The sequence below is a fragment of the Lithobates pipiens genome, unplaced genomic scaffold (genome assembly GCF_037356315.1).
Source record: "Lithobates pipiens isolate NorthernLeopardFrog02 unplaced genomic scaffold, aLitPip1_a1.2 Scaffold_8, whole genome shotgun sequence".
Taxonomy (NCBI): domain Eukaryota; kingdom Metazoa; phylum Chordata; class Amphibia; order Anura; family Ranidae; genus Lithobates; species Lithobates pipiens.
Window position 1 is genome coordinate 394,040,214 of NW_027507903.1, and position 23,100 is coordinate 394,063,313.

The window sequence follows — 23,100 nt, forward strand, 5'->3', positions numbered from 1 at the left end:
GGAAAATTGAATGAAAAACGTTAGCGATGGCTTTCAGGGACTCATGTGTAAAAAGAAAAGAACTAAAAAAAATAGGTAGACTATCAGACCATAATAATAATATTACAAATATAGAAGAAAAAACAACAATTTAATGAAACACTTCATAATCAATAATTATTATTGATTTATATATGAAAATCATATGTATTATATTTATAGTATTATTATAATGAAATAATAATATTACATGTATAAAAAAAAAAAAAATAAAAACAATTAAATGAAATAGAGACTAAGGTAAAAAGAATAAAACCCAAAATAAAAGGCAGAGTAGAATGTCATATTATTATTAGAAGTAATAATAATATTAATCACCTAACAAAACAAGAGCTCTGATTTGATACATTTATTAAAATATGTGCAGGAATTAACAATGTAACCCAGAGAAAGCGGAAAGAAAGTAATAATCTTTGCAGCGTTCACCCTGCTCACTAGTTCCATAAATGTGAGCTTTGAGGAACAAATATTGATGCTACTTATGTTACAGGCCCCTTTCAGTAGCTGCTTTCAATAGGCCACAGAGAGAAAAACCCCTGTGGGAGTTTCTTGATATTTCTGTTGAGGTTACCTAAGCTGACCTGTCTAATCTTTACGTGTTGGTGAAGGAAAAAAAAATGTCCTTTACCCATCGACTTATGTTATGTAAATTTGATAGTAGCTCAAGTATTATTTTTTTTTTTAAATTGTGCTCATTTTGGTGCTAATTATGTTATGGATGATCTATAAAAAGTATTATAACCGTTGTTGTTTTGACTGTCGCTAGCAATAAATAAATCTGTATATAGTCATATATATGATAGCTATATATATATATAACTATATCTATATATATCTACATATCCATGATATATACATATATATAAATAATATATATATAATATATATATATATATATATATATATATATATATATATATATATATATAGATAGATATCTCTATCTATCTATCTATCTATCTATCTATCTATCTATCTATCTATCTATCTATCTATCTATCTATCTATCTATCGATAGATAGATAGATATAGATATATATATATATATATAGATCTCTCTCTCTCTCTCTCTCTCTCTCTCTCTCTCTCTCTCTCTCTCTCTCTATATATATATATATATATATATATATATTTTTTTTTTGGTGGGAGGGGTGTTTGGGTGGAATGAAAGATAAGGTTCAATACTATCCCAAAGTAAAATTCAGATATTTTCCAAGGGGCCAAAAAATTCTCCCAGCTCCTGCCTAGAAAGTGACTAGGCCTGTCCTCAGATAATCCACGGGCAGCAGATGTTGATGTATTTCCCCTCAAATGTACTCTTGCACTGCGAATACAAAATATTTATTTTCTTTTGCTTTAAAAACCCATAAACATGCCATCTTTGAGATTAAACACTCCAAAAAACAAACTACTTTGAGAGTCCCAGACTGATCTTTACACAGAGCTATAAAAAGACACACATGCAGATTTTTTTTTTTTTATTTAAAAAAAAAAATAAAAGAAATAAAAAAAAAATGTTATTTTTAGAATTGTGATCACTGGGTAACTTTTCACAAAAAAAAAAGAACAGGACATCTTAACTGTGTGAAAAGTCTTCTAATAATATAAGGCCAATCACATGAGTTCTTTAACTCTAACATAACGTACGGTAGAATGTATATGTGGTTTTATTATTCATATATATAATATATATATATATATATATATATATATATATATATATATATATATATATATATATATATATATATATATATATATATATATATATATATATATATATATATATATATATATATATATATATATATATATATATATATATATATATATATTATCTGGCCGGACATGCTCAGACAAACTGAGACATGCACAGACGATTCTGTAATATGAATATTAGTTAAGGTCGCTCTTGATATTTATGAATAATTAGAATAATAAACCCTTATAGCTGGATCTCCAGATCCCATTTTTTGTTTTTCTCATGCATTTCTTTCTGAAGACAGCATAGCAGATCATTAACAAGCTTTCACAGTCATACAATGGCTGAGTCTTATTACCTGGAAGTTCAGTATCGGATGATTCACTGGCTGAATTCTCAATTGGATCTCTAGTTTCTGATGATCTTTGCAAATGGTAGGTGGAAGTCATGTCGTGAGAAGTCTGGGGTCTTAAACTTTCAGGCAATCTCTCCAGATTCATCCCCCCTTTAAAAGAATCCATGACAATACTGCTCATGAAAAGAGTATTCCACAAGATCCTACACAACCCAAGTCAAATCCAGTTTCTTTCCTTTGCAAAAGGTGGTGGCCCATACAATAATAATAATAAAAAAAAAATAGAGAATAGTCTTTGGAGGGTCGCCTTCGGATCTCCTTCCTCTCAGGCAGTACAAGTTAGGCAGTTTCCAAAGCAGAAATACATTAGATAGCTATAGTGCAAGTTGCTAGCTTGATAGTTTTTAGCTAAAGAGATTAAAGAGACCTGCCCTAGTTGAAATGCCTGCAGTAGACTGGAGCCCCGCCCCTCCGAGGTGACTACCTCCCTGTCTTTGCTAATAAATGACTCTGAGCAGCACTGAACCCAGCCTACAGTCTAGCAAAAGAGCAGCCTGCTAACTCCCCATAGAATCTTGTAACTGCTCTCTAAGGCATCCCAGGTTTACAGGCAATCTCTTTCTTAAAGAGACCCTAACCCTGGTAAAATTCCCACAATCCTCTACTTTCTAGGAGGAAAAAAAAAAAAAAGAAAGCACAGTTTCAATACATAACTACAGGGTTATGGTGGGGTTGTGTATGTTTTTTGTTTTTTTTCTTGCATGCTTCTATTTTTTTTTTCATTGTTATAATGTGCCTTGAACTTTACCACTGGGGTGATTTATTTCGTTTTGTATACCTCTGAATACTTTTGTCTCACTACAAATATTGATAGACTCGCACAGAACTCTTAAGCAAATATATACCTTCATAGCATTCAAGAATTCACGGCAGATGTGAATAGGCTCAGTCTCTTTTGTGTACAGGGGAGTCCTACACTCCACACAAAACAGCTTTTCAGAAGAAGGAAAAAAATGAACACATTTTACTTTTCCGTGTTGTTGCACAAAAGCTGTATTTCTGGATTGTAAATTAAACAAGCTAAAAATGAAGCTGGCAGGTAACAGAATCATTGAAATAAAGGAAATAGTAGAACGGTGGGTGCCTGCTTTCACAATAAAAGGGTCAATTTGCTTAGGAACACATAATGCATACTGTATGCCATAGAAAATGTTTGTAGAGAGTGTCTCCTACAGTATACATGGGACTATCGATTTCATGCAATGCAATCGTACGATCTTATGTTTTACGCTATGCACATAATGTTAAGGCAATGATAAAAAGAGTTTATGCAGTTTACTACAGATACTTCAACACAGAGGGAGAGAGAGAAAGAGAGAGAGAGAGAGAGATTTCTCTCTCTTTCTTTCTATCTATCTATATATCTACCTAATATAAACATATATGTGTGTGTATATATATATATATATATATATATATATATATATATATATATATATATATATATATATATATATATATATATATATATATACATATATATATATATATATACACACACAATAGATAGACCATTTTTTATATTTAGAGTTTACTACAGATACTTCAACACAGAGGTAGAGAGAGAAAGAGAGATATCTATCTATCTATCTAGTATATATATATATATATATATATATATATATATATGTGTGTGTGTGTGTGTGTGTATATACCCATATATATAGTGGATTCATGTGTGTCTTATCTAACTTATCTAACATGTATTACTAAGTTTTGCAATTTGCCCAGCATTGGGTCCTATTCTCAGAGAATACCTATTATTTTTACAGCCAGTAAACAAAGTGATCACCCTGACCTTTAATCCTCAAGGAGCTTGTCATTTGTTGATCTGCTAAAAAGGACTGGAGGGTCAATAACAGAGCTGACCTGTCCTGGGTTAGGAAGGGATAAGTGCTTGGCTTTCTGAACCTTTGCACCTCTGTATAGTGTGGAATCCGCCTATATCGTATTGGTATTTCTCACCTGGTAAAATGGTTGGGGTAAATGTGTCATACTTATCTGCTTTATCACTAATAAGTATTTCTTTACACCCCCTTTACACTTTTACTAGATCCCACCCCATTATATTCATATTCCAGAGCTGATGGAAATTGTGAAGGTTTCATTAAGATGTATTTGACCCACTTTTTTTTTCTGAACCTTTTATGGTATTATTCCTATGATCTTCAGTACCCTGCAGCAACCAATCACTGAAGAGCTTTTGTTTCCCTAATGTAGGAGGGGAAATGGAATTTGGATTCCCACTCAGTACTGGGTGTTACAGCTCAACATAGCTCTGTATCCCAACATCATATTCTCTCTGTCCCAACACAGGCCTGTTTTTACAAGGCTGGATTTGGAGCTCAGAATCTCAGCAGGCCTATGTCACAGAGCATGTTTGGATGTATAGCTTACAATCACTGGTGGCTCACCGAATGCTATAGGCCTGCAGATATCATGAAATTATCAGCAATTCATTGTTTACAGATTGGAAATAAGTCAAAAGCTGGCTTCTGATTAATAAATGCACAGCCCTGTATAATAAGACCACAAGCCCAGTTATGTTGTATAACAAAATCAAGTAAACAGAATACTAAGCAGAAATCTGTAAATAATTATTTCAGTCTCTAATGTATATACAGTAGGTATTATATATCTGATGAGCACAAATAGGTAAACTAAGAAGAATGTAGGTGGTGTTGCTTATGGCTTCCAATACAATGTATTTAATTAAAAATATAAAACCTGACTGGTTGCTATGAGCAAGTCCCAGGGGTTATGCTAGACCCTGGAACCCTTAGCATGTGCCCCAGAGTATCCTGGGTCTCCCTTTGAGATATAGAGATGATATATTCTATATATTATACAGTTTTGGAACAATATATAATTTATGTACTTTTCAGGCCATCTAATAATTATTTTGCCATCATAATGTGACATTTCATTTTTTTTGACCAATTCCTTTTTTTTTCAGTTAAAATGTTTGTAAAACCTGTACTAACACTTCTACCTACAGGTAAGCCTATAATAAGGCTTACCTGTAGGTACTGTGAATATCTCCTAAACTTGCACTGTTTGGGAGATATTCACTGTACACGCATGTGCCAACACCATTGGCACATGTGCACTGAAGAAATGGCTTGCCTGTGCCACTTCTTCAGTAGCTGTGCCATGACTGGTGGCTCCTGTGCGCATGCATGGGAGTGATGTCATCGCAGCTCCAGCCAATCACAGCGCTGGAGCCTGCAAACCTGGAAATAACTATGGGAGACATGTCACTAGTCTCAGCGGTGTATGGGGACACTACAACAGCTTCATTCTGAGGTAAGTATTTCATAATGAGCTAGTATGCATACTAGATTATTATGCCTTTGTCTAGCAGATTGTGTTTTTTTGTTTTGTTTTTTAGAGAGCGTTTACAACCACTTTAAAAAGAATATATTAGTGTTAGATTTAAAGCGGAGGTCCACCCTAAAGTGGACCTTCAGCTCATCGGAACCCTCCCCCCCTCCGGTGCCACAATTGGCACCTTTCAGGGGGGTGCAGATACCTGTACATTACAGGTATCTGCACCCACTTCCGGGATAGCTCTCTGCGGAAAGGGGCGTATATTACGCCCCTTTCCGCAAGTGCCCGCCCCTTTCCGCAAGTGCCCCGCTGCCTGCTGGGAAAACACACAGATCCCAGAGGCAGCGGGGACCGTCCTTATTGCGCAGCGCGGCTCGCGCATGCACAGTAGGGAACCGGGAAATGAAGCCGAAAGGCTCCATTTCCTGATTCCCATACCCAAGATGGCGGCGGCAGCACCCGAGAAACGATCTACAGATCGGCTTCGGGTGCCGACATCGCGGGCGCGCTGGACAGGTAATTGTCACTATTTTAAAAGTCAGCAGCTGCAGTATTTGTAGCTGCTGGCTTTAAAAAAAAAAAAAACGCGGAGTCCCGGCGGACTCCCGCTTTAATTTAAAGTGTTCATCATGGCCTCCTACAAGCCCCTCAGAATTTTAACCAGTGTGCCCAGAATTGCCCCTGGTCTACTAGAATCTTAGAAATGCCCTAGTCTGAGGGCTCTGCTAGACCCTAGCACCCAAGGCATCTACCCAAGGTCTTCTACTGAGTGGCCCAGGTCTCCTTTAAGATATTGAAACATTATATACATTTTACAGTTGTGGAACATTGTATAATTTATCTACTTTTCAATACATCTAGGATTTTTTTATCATCATATACTACAAGTGCACTTGAAAGTGCAGTCGCTGTAGATCTGAGGGGGACATGCCAGGAAAATAAAAAACAGCATTTTAGCTTGCACATGATTGGATGATAAAATCAGCAGAGCTTCCTATCATTTCAGATCTTCCCCTCAGATATACAGCGACTGCACTTCCAAGTGCACTTGTAGTGCAAAGTGGATTTGCCTTTAATAAATAACCCTCATTGTGACTTAACATTTCAGTTATTTGACCAATTGCTTTTTGTTCAATGAAAAAGATTATATACGTCTTAGATTTGTACCAAGGTCTTCGGTATCCTACCAGACATTTAACATTTTAATCTATGTACCTAGAGGTGCCCCTGGTCTATTAGAATCTCAGAAACGCCCTGCTGGAGCCACTGAAAGACCCTGACACCCAGGGCATGCGCCCTAGGTCTTCAAGTGAGTGCCCCAGGTCTCCTTTGAAATATGTATATAATCTGTACATTTTACAGTGTTGGCAGATCGTATAATTTATCTGCGTTTCAACCCATCTAATATATTTTTTGTCATTGTAATGTGTTCCCTTTTTTGTTTTGCTAAAACGTTTATATTAATCTTAGATTTGATCCAAAGTGGTCATCATGGTATCTTACTAGCCCCTCATAATTTTGTGTGTGTGACCTAAGGTGCCCCCAGGTCTATTAGGAACCTAGAAACGCCCCATCCCAGGGGCCACTGCTAGGTCTTGGCACCCAGGGCATGTGCCCCAGGTCTTCTACTAAGTACCCTTGGTCTCCAAAGCATAAGAATACATATACAGTTTTGTAATATTGTATAATTGATCTACTTTTCAATCCATTTATTATTTATTTTGTCATCGTAATATTTTAATATTATGATGACAAAATAAATAATAAATGGATTGAAAAGTAGATAAATTATACACTTTTACAAAACGATAGTACAGTTTTTGACCAATCCATTTTTGTTTGATTCTATTAGACTTAGATTTGATCCACAGTGGTCTACCAGACCCTCAACATTTTAACTTGTGTACCCAGAGGTGCCCCCATCCCATGTATAATATTTCGGGGTGTTTTTTGGGTGCATAAAGTGAACCCAGGCTTGCCAAATCAGCACTTTTTTTTAAATGTATCATTCCTATGGCATTTAAAATGTAAAACATGAACCCCATTTCATAGACAGTAGAAAAAAAAATAAGCTGCAATGGCAAAAAAATAAAAATAAAGTGTTTTTACAGATGGCTTCTACAAGGTCGCTGAGTTTCCACCTACACACTGTTGGTCAGAAGGCACACAAGAAGGCTCAGTCTATATTAGGAGCTTGCCACATAATACAAGACAAAGCACAGCAGGTTAGGTCTATTGAATAGTAAGGCAAACAGGTATGGGAGAGCACTGGGGTTGTGCAGTCTGTAAGCAGGCTTGATAAGAAAAGGCGATAAGATTACAAGTGTTTGCTCAGACGCTGTCTAGTGTTCCATTCTGATGAGACCTTGAGACAAAAAAAAATCTTCCTTTTCTTTACATAGACAAAATAAAACTAACATTGTAGCCCCCAGACCTAAAGCAGGAGCTTCTAATGAACAAGCACAGCCTGATTATTTCTGATCATGGCAGAGGAATACAATATGGTTTAACTAGTAGAGTGCTGGAGGGAGCTAACCTATGCCTATGGCTGGGGGCAGCCTTGTATTAGCCTTGTATTAGCCTTGTATTAGCCTTGTATTAGCTCCCAAGTAATCTCTGTAAATGGTCTGTTGAGAAGGCGACTCCCTAAAGCTATACGAAATTTGTGAAACGTGGGGATAGTCTCAACTCAATTAGGCAAATCCTCTTAATGCCACAGGGAAAATAAAAATCAGATAGTGCCTATGGATTTGGGATAAACCCACAATGTATGTCGATTGCATCTGATAACACTGCAGTAACAACAAAGGTGTGAATAGAAATGGATAAGGTGGAGTGGTAATGTTAAATGATTTGGAAAATCATGTGTAAATCAGACTGGAAAATTAACTACACGTATTAACAAAACTGCATTAGCTATTCCTGATTACCGATCGTCTGTTATTGTCAGATTGTATGCTGGGGGTTGCAATTTTAATCAACTGCAGTGGGGTTATCCAGCACAGGACTGGTTAATGTCATTATTTTTTAGACTTACTGAGTGCAACAAAGAACTTGATCGCTAGGGGGAGGAAGAGAGCTCCTGACATTTTACACTGCTTGTGTTTCATTGAAATCATGTAAAAAGCTTTTCACAACTTTTCTATAAATTGTACATTAAGATTAATTATGTATAAAACGTGATTCCTAAAAGTGATGCACTGCATAAGACTTAATACTATAATCATCCTCGTAAATTATAAATCAATACATAAGACTGTAAAGAGAAAGTAGCCCTGACTTCATAGTACTGGGGTGTTTTACTAGAAGGAGGATGTATATTTCCAGTTTGGGGCACATTTAGGCTTCAAGGATCTAGGTAAGATAAAGGGAAATTCGCATGCTATATAAAGTAAAATAAAAATAGACAATTGCCTAACCTGAATTAGTATTTAATGTAAGCAAATGCTCACTGAGCTGGTCAAAAAACACTTTTTTTTTATTTTTAGGAAATTACATCCTTTCATGCCAGGATACCTTTTTTGTAGCACCTCGTATAGGAGTCTGCTTTGTTATTTACTTCTGAATACATTGTATTTTCCTATTAGTATATTAAAAACAATTCTAACAAGATAGTGTTGCAAACACAGAGCATTTATGAAGAATGGATACTTGTCTGAAGAAATCATCTTTTTCATTTTTTTGAGTTGCTACTTTTATATTTTGGGTAACGGTATAATGTAATGTATTTTTACAATTTGCATAAAAATGGACTAATGAGGTGTATAGAGACGAAAAAAAAATCTATCTATCGATCTATCTATCTATCTATCTATCTATCTATCTATCTATCTATCTATCTATCAATCTATTTTTTCTCTCCATCTCTGTACTTTGCATACAAAAAAAAAAAAAGTTGCAGACAGAGAAAAACATATATATATATATATATATATATATATATGTATATATATATATATATATATATATATATATATATATATATATATATATATATATATATATATATATATATATATATATATATATATATATTAGGGTTTACGAATGCCTAGTACAGCGAAAATATTTGGCTTCTAGCATTTCTAGCCCTACATAGGCCCTATTTTCACAATTTTTTTCTTTTCTTCAAACGCCCAGACATTTTTTTCTGCCAAGGGGACCAGCTTTTTTTTTTTTCTAAGCCCAGTGTGCCCGAAAGGGATTTTTGGATGCTTTTTGGGCTTTTATTAAAACACAAATAAAACTCTGAAGCCCCTTTGTTACCTAATTTAACTAACAAGGCTACATTTTATTCACGTTGTTTTTTGTTGTGTAAACTACATTTACTGACCAAAATACATCTTTGGGATTATCCAATAGAAAGCATTTTTTTTAATCATTACTGTATTTGATGATATTATTGCATTTTTTTTAAATTTTTTTGTTTAAATATATTTTATTTTAGCTCATAGGACATTGCAAAACAATACTGTAAATAACATTGAATAGAGATCAGTTATTGTTCTACCATTTGTATTTGTAAATGTGTTAATTCCCCATCATTTGTTTTTTGTCATATAAAAACCCCAATACTAACCAGAAGAATCCACAGTGCAACTGTTACCAATAATGGGTCGCCCTGGTTTTCATTAGAAGGCGGCCGCATGATATTTGCACAATATAGGCACATCGCTGCTAATCTTTATTCTTGAATGTGTACATTGTTGTTTACAATTTTAAATCCCCTTTGCGCTTCCTTTTCATTTTTTTATGCTGACTGTAGAAAGGATTGTGTTCTGTTTAGTTATGGCATTGATTATCCCATTCTCTTCAAACAATAATAGAAAGTATCTGTACACTCAGAGGATTCTCAATGGCTACACGGGCTTTGGAACACACGTGCGGCCACTGAAGGAAGGTACATAAACAGTTACTCACCAGCACATGGATATATATATATATATATATATATATATATATATATACACACACACACACACACACACATATATATATATATATATATACACACACACACACACATATATATGTGTATAGAGAGAGAGAGAGAGAGGCTATGAATATATATATATATATATATATATATATATATATATATATATATATATATACACACACACACACACATATATATGTATAGAGAGAGAGAGAGAGCGAGAGAGGCTATGAATGTATATATATATATGTATATATATATATATATATATATATATATATATATATATATATATATATATATATATATATATATATATATATACACACACACATGTGTATAGAGAGAGAGAGAGGCTATGAAAATATATATATATATATATATATATATATAAAAAATTCCCTAGGAATTGGAATATAGATCTGTACACATGCATAAATGCCTGTATGTAAATGAATAGATAATATCTACATGGGAATATAGAGCAATAAAATAAGTAGATATGTTACGGTTAAGCCATGATTGCTGTCAGGACCATTGCTTAATGTCTTCATAAATTCACTGCATAGCAGTATTAATTGTGGATCACACAGTAAAGTGCCACTTGTGGCAATTAACACATGAAGTACATACTAGAAGTTAAAGTTGCCAGAAGTGGCTTATACAGGGATTGGATTACTAAAGGAGTAGTTAATGTTGGCTCAGCAAAGTGGATAAAGTTATGTTCACTTTGAATGCCTACATGTGCAGGGGAGGTTTCTTACTAATGTCTCATAAGCTCTATCTATCTATCTATCTATCTATCTATCTATCTATCTATCTATCTATCTATCTATCTATCTATCTAACTGTCATACGATTTCCAACAATGGATCATCTCTCTCTGATTCTGTCTGTGTCCCTGTCTCCATTTATCTATATCTAAGGAGTGCTACTATTGTTCTAGAGATTCCCTCTGCTAAGGTAATGATGTCATCAAGCATATAAAGCCCTGCATTGTTGCCTAATACACGCAAGATATGCAGTTATGCAATAATGACATTTCCATGACCTACCAAGCCCATTAAATAACCAATTGATGACAAGACCAGTTTCTAATAACCAAAAGTTCTTTGCAGAATTAAAATTTTTATTAATTTGTATGTATTGTGTATTTTGAATTATATTATGTTTTAAGCAAGAGTATGTACATGCTATATTGCCTAAAAATTTAAATATTTATTAATTAATTAATAACGTTTATATTATAATTGAAAATAGTTTCAAAATGCACTTTTGTTAGGGAGTTATATAAAATGGTTACATTATGCTTTCACTTACAGGCAGAAAAAAAAATATGAATTGTATATACTGAATTTATTTCTCTGGAAATATCAGGTAAGCGTGCAGTAAGTCACACAATTTAATAAAACATTCACATTATCTAAAGACATATTTTACATACTTATCCTGTAAATTATGTGAATGCCCAAAATGTTCTCACTCCCAATGTATTTAAAGCATACTATTTTACTTGGTATGCATTATAATGTGTTAGGTGAATGCAAGCATCATGTATATATCTGTAAATTTTATTGCTGTTGTGAACTGAAACACACACACACACAGAAAATCCATACACAGGCAAATTCTTATAGCTGGGTTGGCTGCCCCACACCATTCAGGGGCTGGCAAGGCATGTGCTGATTGAAGAGTACCCCACAGCTGAATAATTTATAATAGACACCCTGTATCTTTATTAACTGCTGTATTTTCCTTAAAACGTGAAGTTTTTTTTGGCCCAGTAAAACTGCTTCATAAGGACTCTAGTAAATATGGCGTTGTTATCAATTGCCTTTAAAAGCAGTTTGGGGCCATGCTAAATGGAAGTTCCTCTGGTTTATGAAATCCTTTCATATGAGCTGAGGCTTGCAGATACAGGACAGCTGTTGTACTAAGGGGAGGTAATTGCAGGAAAGGATGGGGAAACACTTTAAAATCAGCAGCCTGCAGACTTGCACAGAGCATGGCAGAGTATTGTAAGTTTACTGACACACATACACACACACACACACATACATGAACACCTTCAACTTGTTCGTACAATTTTTATTAAGTCAAGTGAATATTTTCTTGTATAGAGAAAGGTTGTTCTATAATTGTGGTCTTAATAAAGAGTTAATTTTATTAAATAAAGTGTATATCATCAATATATTGCCACCATTTTGCTTTTTTTTTTAACTGTTTATGTAGAAATGTGTAAATAACGTAAAGCAAGCTATAAAAAGAATAAAATAATGTAAAACAGCTGGTTACACTTGGATATTTTACAGTGGCCTATTATACTATACTAATCACAGAACACATTATTGCCAGTTTTGCCCATAATGCATTAAACTCGTAACACTACTCATACCTATTTATCGAATATTTGGTTGAAATGCCATAATAATTAGCTGACATAGTGATTTTTTTGTGCAATAAAATATTCAAATAGTTAAATAAATAAATAAATAAATAAATAAATAATAATAAAAAAAAAAAAAATATATATATATATATATATATATATATATATATATATATATATATATATATATATATTATTTTTTTATTTATTATTCATTTATTTATTATTTATTTATTTATACCTATCTTACCCCCTCCCCTAAAAAACTGTTTGGAGCAAGTGTTTCCATACCCTTAGGTTAGTCTATGTATTTAAGTGACATTCCAGTTTAAGCCTTCAGTATTCTGGATGAGTTCAAACTAGAAAACTAGTTAAGACGAGTCACTTCTGCTCAGACCACCTACCAAAATTAGGCACTGTGTTTTTTACTCACATTGAAATAAAAACCTAATAACTCTATGAAAATGATTGACAATAGGAGCACATACAGGACCTTAGTTTATGCTGTAAATACATGATAATTATGTCTTATTTTGGTAATTTTGGGAATGAAAATATTTGTATGTATTTCAATGCCCAGAAAGCTATGTGTGTGCGTGTGTGGGCCGGGTGAGAAGTTGCTTTAGACTAAATGCCTTTGACTGATGTGTTGTTTTAGAAGATTCCGAATTTTCAGTAGAGAAACAACACAGGGTAAGCATGTATTCATTTATATTCTTTTAGCTTTATTTGTCATAGTTAGCTTTGCACATTAAAGAGTTGTTTTGGTAAAAGATTTAGGTGGGCTATGGACATTAGAAGGTGGTTGAAAGTGTAAGCAGGGCCTTATTGCTTGAATTCTTTTTTCAGAATCTCACATAAACATAACTGCTTAAATTGTCTGATTGTGTATGTTTATGTGATGGCCTGACCAAAAAGAAAATCTTCAGTCCTTTTAATGTCTATTGCAACCTAATGTGAAGTTCTGTTAAGGATACATGATTCAAGTAAGGGTAGCGGTAAACAGAAGGTCAACTTGTTTCTTTTAGAATACTGCCAGAGCATCTTCACAAACCTGTACTTGGAAATATGGAATGGCTAGGCATGGCCAACCAATTTCTGGTTGGCCTAGCCTAGCCAAAATATTTTATTTTAGATTTAGTTCGAATGTAGAAGGGTTAGGACTTCTATAAGGTTTCTATTACTGTCCACATTGCTGCTGAGAAGCTTCACCCTCACTGTTGGTCCAGGTGGCTATTTTTTTTTTTAAAGAGAAAAACTGATGAATAGTGCAAAATTTTTGAGTTGTCAAAGAAACAGGTTACAATAGGATACATGATTCAAGTAAGGGTAGTGATAAACAGAAGGTCAACTTGTTTCTTTTAGAATACTGCCAGAGCATCTTCACACACCTGTACTTGGAAATATGGAATGGCTAGGCATGGCCAACCAATTTCTGGCTGTGCAACCAGTCACCATACCCAAGCATTGTCCCATGGGTGGTGAGAGATGGGACTAAGTCTATGCATATATCAAATTTCAGAAAGTTGGTGTAAGATATTTTGGAGTTTTGTGGAAGTTTGGACATATCTAATAAAGGTAGGCTGAGGCAATTTATGGGGCCTTCAATTTGTCACTATCCAAACTTTTACTCTAGCTCCAATACATATATTGATTGCTTTATTGATATATTTGTTTTAAGCTTACACAAATGGGCAAGTGTAGGCCTATAGAATTTTGGAGGGCGCGTACTGACAAAAATTAACGCTTGGTCTAAACCTGGCCATATTAATTTTAGGTGTATGCTGGCCTGCATATCATTCATACCCCAAATTAGGGCTTTTAAATCTCCAATTAAAATGTCCTGATTCTTAAGGCTGTAAGCTTGCTGTGTCATCAGTCTCAGAGGGTTCAGCAGGGATTCCTTACCCTGTTTCCATAAAACAAAAACTAAAGTACACCTGCATGCAATGCACATGCATGGTTGGCTCTTCTGATATTTATGTATGTGAATTCACATGAGTCAAGCACACATAACCATTGACCTGACAGACTGCTACATCCCCTTTGCTCCCAGGAGCAGGTGAGCAAGATTTTGGAACCAAAATCTTTCTTTTTTTTACAGCATATAAATAAAATTACAATAATGCATTTTTATGTTACCATAAATCATTTAAACTTTGCATGGCATAATTAAAATATACTTGATTTTTTTTTATATAGTGCTCTTATAATAATTATTTTAGCTAACTTGTATCACCACTCTACTTATACTTGTAATACTAATAAAATAAAACTGTGTTCTTTCATACTATTAAAAATGTTATAAATTTGGGATTACACATATCTGAATATTTTGGGGCTAGGCTAATTAACCTTAATGTAATGTATGATTGTATTTACCTAGCTTTACTGTAAAAACAAACAAATCCTATACCGAATGGGGTACTGCCTGTGATGGTCCACTCAGTCCTAAGATACATATGATGATATACCTGAATTGCTTCTAACTAGCCTACTTAAAATGTTTACCAATTATTATGTATGCACCAACCTTGCTTGTACCATATGCCTGCTTCTAAAACTTGTGCACATGCTTCCCAGACTTGCACTCGGGCAAGCTTTTGCTGTTCATGTGTGCAAATGGTAATGAAGGCATGCACTTGTGCATACCCAAATTATACAGCCTTGCTCCACTGAAAAAAACAGAGAGGGCAGCAGACACTGAAAAAAATTAAAGGCCTGCAGTGCAAAACATTTTGTAGTGCGGTAACTGTATGTAAAACAAAAATATTTTATTTTAGATTTAGTTAGAATGTAGAAGGGTTAGGACTTCTATAAGGTTTCTATTGCTGTCTGTGTTGCTGCTGAGAAGCTTCACCCTCACTGTTGGTCCAGATGGCTATTTTTTTTTTTAAGAGAAAAACTGATGAATAGTGCAACATTTTTGAGTTGTCAAAGAAACAGGTTAAGGGCAATTTTCTAGTGGGAAAACTTGTTCTGGTGACAACTGTCTAAGAGCGGTTATCCCCTTGCTTTGGAGTCATCCCCTCATACTTCCCACTGTGTCTGTGGGACAGGAAGTGAAGGAAAAATTTCCCAATGGGATTCAAATAAAATAAAACAAACAAAAAAAAACACCAAAAAAATCTGACAGGGGTCTCAACCAGTCCTTACTGTTCTATCCAAAACAAAAATAAAAAAATGTTGGCTTTATATATACACTCATTATTAGCAATGTTTTCCTTTTTTTTCTTATCTTCGCATTATTTGATTATAGCATTCAGTATAACTCTTTTTTTTTATTATTGTATATAAATGTATTCATATTTTACTATAGATTTTAGAAGCCATCCAGTAAAAGTACTGCTGACAAGGGTTAGGGCAAACTATCACACTACCAGAAGTTTTAGATACATTGTTTTTAAAAGATGATTTAAACAATGTTGATATTAAATGACCACTGAAGTGTTATAGCTTGTCCTAACTGTTACTACTTTTGTTGGACAGCCTGGCTGACATGTAAATATGAAGAAAAATATAAATAAATGTATTGATTGAATATTTTTGTTACAAGTAATACCTGCCTACAGTTATCAGTATACAATGTTTTTTGCTGATGGCGGCCTTTTAAATAATTTATATTTGAGGGTCTACCAATGCATTATAGTGTCATAAAAGTTTCACCCATGATTCACACAATTTCTAATTGAATTCTCTGTAGAAATATGTGAACCTTAGGTGAAAGTTGGGTGAAAACATTGTAAATGAACCCCTTCAAATTTATTTTACAGTTTGCGCTTTTTGCATACTTTGCTTTTTTTCTTATATAAACAAAATGGTAAATAAAGGAAATAAAAAGATTTACTTATTTGTTTATAATTACACATTACTATTTTATTTAAAATGATAGAATGTATTTTTAGCATATTTCTAATTAATGCAATTTTATGTGCTAACAATTATAAAAAAAAAAAAAAGACACTTACCTATTTTTTAAGAATTGTCTATAGACAGCAGTATCTCAGATATCTTCCATTTGTTATGGCCTTTGGGAGGTGCATATGTGTGTGTTGGGTTATACCACCTTCAATTTGATGGCATCAGAAAGCCAACACTGCTCAACCTAATCATCAGTGAGCTCAACTTTAGTAAATCAGGCCCACTGCTGACAAACTGCTATGTAAACCCACTTAGTGGACAAGTCATATAAAACCCACTGAAACCCAAAAGGAAAGTGAACCATCCTGCGAGGTCACCTCCTATTTAGAACCTCATTAGCTATTTAAATAAATATTTGTAGAACTGTATCCACCCATTAAACTGAAAAGGGGGGCACAATTCTAAAGAAAGTCTACTAAGGGTCAAGTTTAATGGCAACTGTGATCTAAACAGTGTCAGGAAATCCATAGAATAAATCCATTGTTTAGATGTATAGCATCAGTAGGCTTAAGGTTAGAGTAATAATGTTACTCCTCCACTAGCATAAACACTCTCTTAGCTCTCCAAAATGAAGTTTCAGTAGCAGCAAACTGGACATTTCATGCTTGTTAAATAAATGCTACAAAAAATGGATGGAATTTCAGGCAGTGTATGTGTATAAACCCTTTTAGTATGGCTAGAAATAAATAGGGTGACAAATATTTGTGTCCCTTTAAGCATCAAGCTCCTCTATTTTTAGCAATGTAGAGTGTCATAATTCTAAGAACAGGAAAGAAATATTATTGCTGCCTAAATGTTAGTAGCTAGGAAAAGAGGTACATTGAACCTAAAAGTGAATGCTGTATACTGACTGAATATATATATATATACGGTTCTGTAGATAGGTGCACTCATCTATTTTCCTTACTTATTGTTTGTTTTTCTTACAGAAAAAAATAAATAAATTTTGTAGACCATTTACCCAACTCACTTTTGTTGCAGGTTAATATGTTGTAATTCCAGGACAAGTTAGTAATAATTCTATGTAGTAATTATTCTAAGGTCATATGCATATTTTGAATAATAATAATAATAAGGCTCCATGCACACTGGGCTTAAAAAAAGTCTCCCATATAGAGTATTTTTGTACTAAGTTTAGAAGAGTTTAGAAGAGTTTTAAGTTATTTCTTCCAGCAAGCTCCAATCAGAAACGTAAACCAAAAGTTTTCTTTTTTTTCTGCCTCTACTTTGAGCTCAAAAAATGCCTGTAATCGTCCTAATGTGCATGGACACATAGGATAACATTGAACCGCTTCTACAAGCAGAACATAAAACTCCTGTAGACACAACGTTTTTAAGCCAGTGTGCAATAACATAATAAACATATGTATATATATTTATTTCTCCACCACAATGCTTGTCGTTTACAGGGAAGAGTAAGCAAAATCTTTGTAAAATAATAGTAAATAATATCCAGATAAAATAATACATAAATATAGAAAAGAAAATACTTTACTACTTACCTAAATCAACATAGGCGGAAGCAGTCTTAGTTAGACTTAGTTCCATAGCAGAATCTGTAAAAAAAAAAAAAAAAAAGGAAAAAAAAAAGCCAAATACAGGTTGTATATTAGATACCATTGTAAAAATTCAATATATATTTATGTATATATAAATATAAATATTTATGTATGTATCTTATACTCAGTAGGTATTTGACACAGTGCTTCATATATATAGATAGATAGATAGATAGATAGATAGATAGATAGATAGATAGATAGATAGATAGATAGATAGATAGATAGAGATAAATATATGTACAGATATATAGATATATCTATATAGATAACACAGTGCTTCATATATATATATATATATATATATATATATATATATATATATATATATATATATATAGATATATAGATATATCTATATATATCTATATGTATATGTATGTATATATATATATATATATATATATATATATCACAATATATATCGATATATATATATATATATATATATATATATATATATATAAATATTGATCTATATATATATATATATAGATATCGATATATATATAAATATTGATATATATATATACGATATATATATCAATATATTGTGATATATATATCAATATATTGTGATATATATATATATATATATATACATACACATTTTTTTCCTATAAATGCTTGACTTTATAAGTCGCATATCTAAGAGTCTTTTTTTTCTAATTTGGGGGTGTTGTTGTTCAAATGTGTCAGAACTAATACTTGCATTATGTACATACTGTATTAACTAAACCGTTTATAGAAGGTTTTCTGTTTCATTAATACAATAAAATAGAGGGAAAAAATAGTAGCACGTTGTAAAGCCATAATTCGGCATCAGATTCGGGGTTACAAATGAGCCTTTAATCTGTGGCTAATTGTCCAGTAGCCCTGGATTAAGTGTCTTACAAGCCTATATTCAGGAAGTGTGAGTACAGTGTTCCATTTTTTTTAGGTATTTTAGGAAGATGGAGGAGTGTGGGTTGTTTAATATCTTAAGGCTAACTCACACATTTTAAATGCATTGACCATTATTTTGACAGATCATTAACTTCTTGTTTCTTTACTATCAATAATTATTAAGGATAGAATAGAAAAATGACACCTAATACAGGACCGCTAGCAATTATACCTTTAACAGTGTTGTGGTTTAGGGTCTATAGGAGATACTGATCTATTCCACCCAGGCATGAGAAATGCCTCTAATCAGCCCACAGCCCCTTTCTGCACTTATGTTTTTACAGACATTACTCCCCTCCTTTGGAATCCCCATTCAAAAAATTTTCCTCCCTTTTTATGAATGTTTTATAAGTAAAAAATGTTGCACGCTTTTTTGGTCTTAACTGCCTGGGCGTCACGTGATCTATATATTTTACTGCCGCGGCAATGAACTTTATCAAACCTAACATAAGCTGCACAGATCGCAACTACCAAAGATTAGAAAGGCAAATCTTTCACGTGCCCCAAGTATTACATTTATTAGCCATTTGAAAAAAAATAAATAAAAAAAATGTGTGTCTTGTCAGATCTATCAGGCTTTGCAAGGAATTGAGTTTTGCTCAAAGTCTTGATATTGTGCAAAAAACACACATAAATAGTGGCCGCCTAATTGGGAGATCTATAGTCCAAGAGCAAACTGTTTTTGCTTAAATCCTTAAAGTTTGTAAAGTGAGCTAACCCCCTTTGGAATTATATTTTCTAGCATATTTGTCAGGTTTGACGAAGTGCAGGGGCACCAAAGAATTTATACAAGGTATAAAGATGTCAAGGTCTCAGATTCAAGGCTGGGGAAAGAAGTCAAAGCCTGCAAATGAAGAGGCTGTCTACACAGTTCAGGCTCCTTTTCAAAGACTTGCTGCTCATAACAGTGCACTTTATTTCATTTCTTGCTGATACAGGTTACACACACACCAAAAATACCCCTACCATAATACTATATAGTGATCAATATTTGGCTTCCACTAGGAATCCTCTACTAATAGATACAGAACATTGCATATACCTAAACCTCACCATACTTACTAAGATATCACCCCCCCCCCCCCCCCTTTCCAATCAGTAGAAGCAGATCTGATACTAGACATCCAGCCTTGAGGCTGCCATGAACCTATTAAAATGGGCATCTGCGTTATGAGGTCACCCAAGGCACATTTAATCCGGATGACTATCCAAATAATAACACATTTTTTAAGTGGTTGAGGATAACACAGGCAATTGTAGCTGTCAACTGTGCAGCTTACAGAATACTGGAAGCAGGGCCTCAGCAAATTGGGGGCTAATCAGGAGGAAGAAAGGGGAACAATACAGGAAGTGCTGACATGAAAACAGATGTCTGTATGACAAAAATAAAATAATTAAAAAAAATATGATATATATATATATATATATATATATATATATATATCTCATATGCTCAAACTTAAATACAGTTCCAAGTGCATATGCATGCAGTAAAATAATAATAGTTTAATACTACAGGAAGTGCTGACATGAAATGAGATGTCTGTATGAAAAAGAATACAGACAAAACAGTGGGGTGCATGTAGTTTATACAATCCAATAAGAATGATGGGTGCTGGAAAAAGACAGATTCCAAGCTGTCAGGAATACATCCTGAAAATTATTTCCTCACTTCAGTGTGCTGCTGCGATCTTCAAACATGTATTCATTAGGTTCACAAGGTAAGTACAACACATCAAAGTACTAAAGTGCAAGAAAGTACTAAAGGAAGTGCTGACATGAAACCGGATGTCTATGAAAAATGATCTATCTATCTATCTATAGATATAGATAGATATATACAGGCATACCCAACTTTTAAGTACGCAATGGGGTCTATTTACTAAAGCTGTAAAGTGCAAAATCAGACTCACTTCTGTATAGAAACCAATGAGCTTCCAGGTTTTATTACCAAAGCTTAATTGAACAAGCTGGGGTTAGAGGCTCATTGGTTTCTATGTGAAAGTGAGTCTGATTTTGCACTTTCCAGCTTTAGTAAACAAATCCCATTGTGTACTTAAAAGTGTAAAAGTGGGGTATATATATATATATATATATATATATATATATATATATATATATATATATATATATAGATCTATCTATCTATCTATCTATATATATATATATATATATATAGAGAGAGATCTATATATATCTATATCTATCTATCTATATATCTATCTATCTATAAATATGCCTAGCAGTAAATTATTAACAATTTATTACCACAGGAAGTGTTCTCTCTCTCTATATATACATATGTTTAACACTAAGTTAATATTTTTTTAATATTACAGAAAGTACTTCAATTCTATCATAGCACATATATATGCTCAAATCGTAATACAGATCCATATGAATACATATGCCTAGCAGTACATTATTAATACTTAATTACTACAGGAAGTGTTCTCTCTCTCTATACATATGCGTAATAGTAAGTTAATACTACAGGAAGTGCAGGAGATCTATCATATTCATAGCACATATATGCGCAAATTTGTATACAGGTCCATATAAATACATATGCCTAGCAGTAAATTAGTAATGCTTTATTACTACAAGAAGTGTTCTCTTTCTCCCTCTTTCTCTCTCTATATATATGCGCGTGTTTGTGTTTTTTCTATCTATCTATCTATCTATCTATCTATCTATCTATCTATCTATCTATCTATCTATCTATCTATCTATCTATCTATCTATCTATCAATCTATCTATCTATCTATCTCTCTCTCTCTCTATATATATATATATTCAAACTTAGATAATAGTAAATTATTCATACTATATAGTTATAATATTAAGTATTAATAATTTACTCTCTTGCAGTAGTAGTACTGAATGATAGTTAATTATTAATATTATATAATATAATTGTACAACTTCTGCAGCTGCTCTGACAACTGCTAATGTCACTACTACAGCCTGGTCATATATATATATATATATATATATATCTATCAACATAGATCATACAATTTAGTATAATATTTCCTCACTGGAAAAGCTAATAAAAAAGTACTCTCTGAATAAATGACATTGTAATAAGTTATTAAACAATTACAGAGAGAAAGACCTTGCTACTGAAGATTTCTCTGCTAGACAAGGCTGAGAGAAGACAGAGGGAAGTTAGAAAGAGAAAAGAAAAAAAAAATCTAAGATTTTTCTTTTTATTCTTTTTTTTTTTTTTATATCGGTAAAAAGTTTTGAAGTGCCCCCAGAATGAAATAAATGCAGGGGGTTTGTAGACTTACCAGCAGAGCGGTCGGTGGTGTGACAGCGCCGTCCAGGCACAGATCCCCAGCGATTATCAGTCTGGCCGTGCAGATGCTGCGCTGAGCTGATCTAGCAGACAGTTTACAGAGCTTTTCGGTTCTCTCCAGGAGATCTGCGAAGATTTGGGTGACGTCACTGGAGTCCCACAGAGCCACACACTGTGTGTGCATGTGTGTACAAGAGAATGTGTGTGTGTGTGTACAGAAGACAGCAGTCTCATGAAACCTGCCCTACACTCCTCTCCCCTCATTTGCATTGTAGGTAATCTTCATTGTTTCCCATGGCAAGCAGAGCAGGTACTCTCTCCCATCCCATGTTGCTGAACTGACAAATGCACACACACATACACACACACACACACACACACACACACACACACACACACACACACACACACACACACACACACACACACACACACACACACACACACACACACACACACACACACACACACACACACACACACACACACACACACACACACACTGTACATGTGTGGCTGCTGAGCTCCATGGATAAAAACACATTTCCTGTTTAAT

General features: G+C 33.6%; 1 protein-coding gene across 3 annotated transcripts in view; it reads right to left on the reverse strand.

Annotated features, from left to right (window-relative positions):
• The window catches only part of PITX1 (paired like homeodomain 1), a 34,877-nt gene extending 12,055 nt beyond the window's left edge, over window positions 1-22,822 (reverse strand). The window contains exons 1-3 of one of the 3 annotated variants that reach the window (XM_077473976.1): window positions 22,537-22,816; window positions 18,238-18,291; window positions 2,100-2,246 (exon numbers count right to left, since the gene is read on the reverse strand). In XM_077473976.1, the coding sequence (XP_077330102.1) occupies window positions 2,100-2,246; window positions 18,238-18,283 (193 nt within the window). In that variant the 5' untranslated portion in view covers window positions 18,284-18,291; window positions 22,537-22,816. Of the gene's footprint in view, window positions 1-357; window positions 498-2,099; window positions 2,247-18,237; window positions 18,292-22,536 lie in introns of those variants that run through there. The other 2 variants (XM_077473977.1, XM_077473978.1) reach the window with 2 other exon arrangements.
• Window positions 22,823-23,100: the final 278 nt, after the last annotated feature.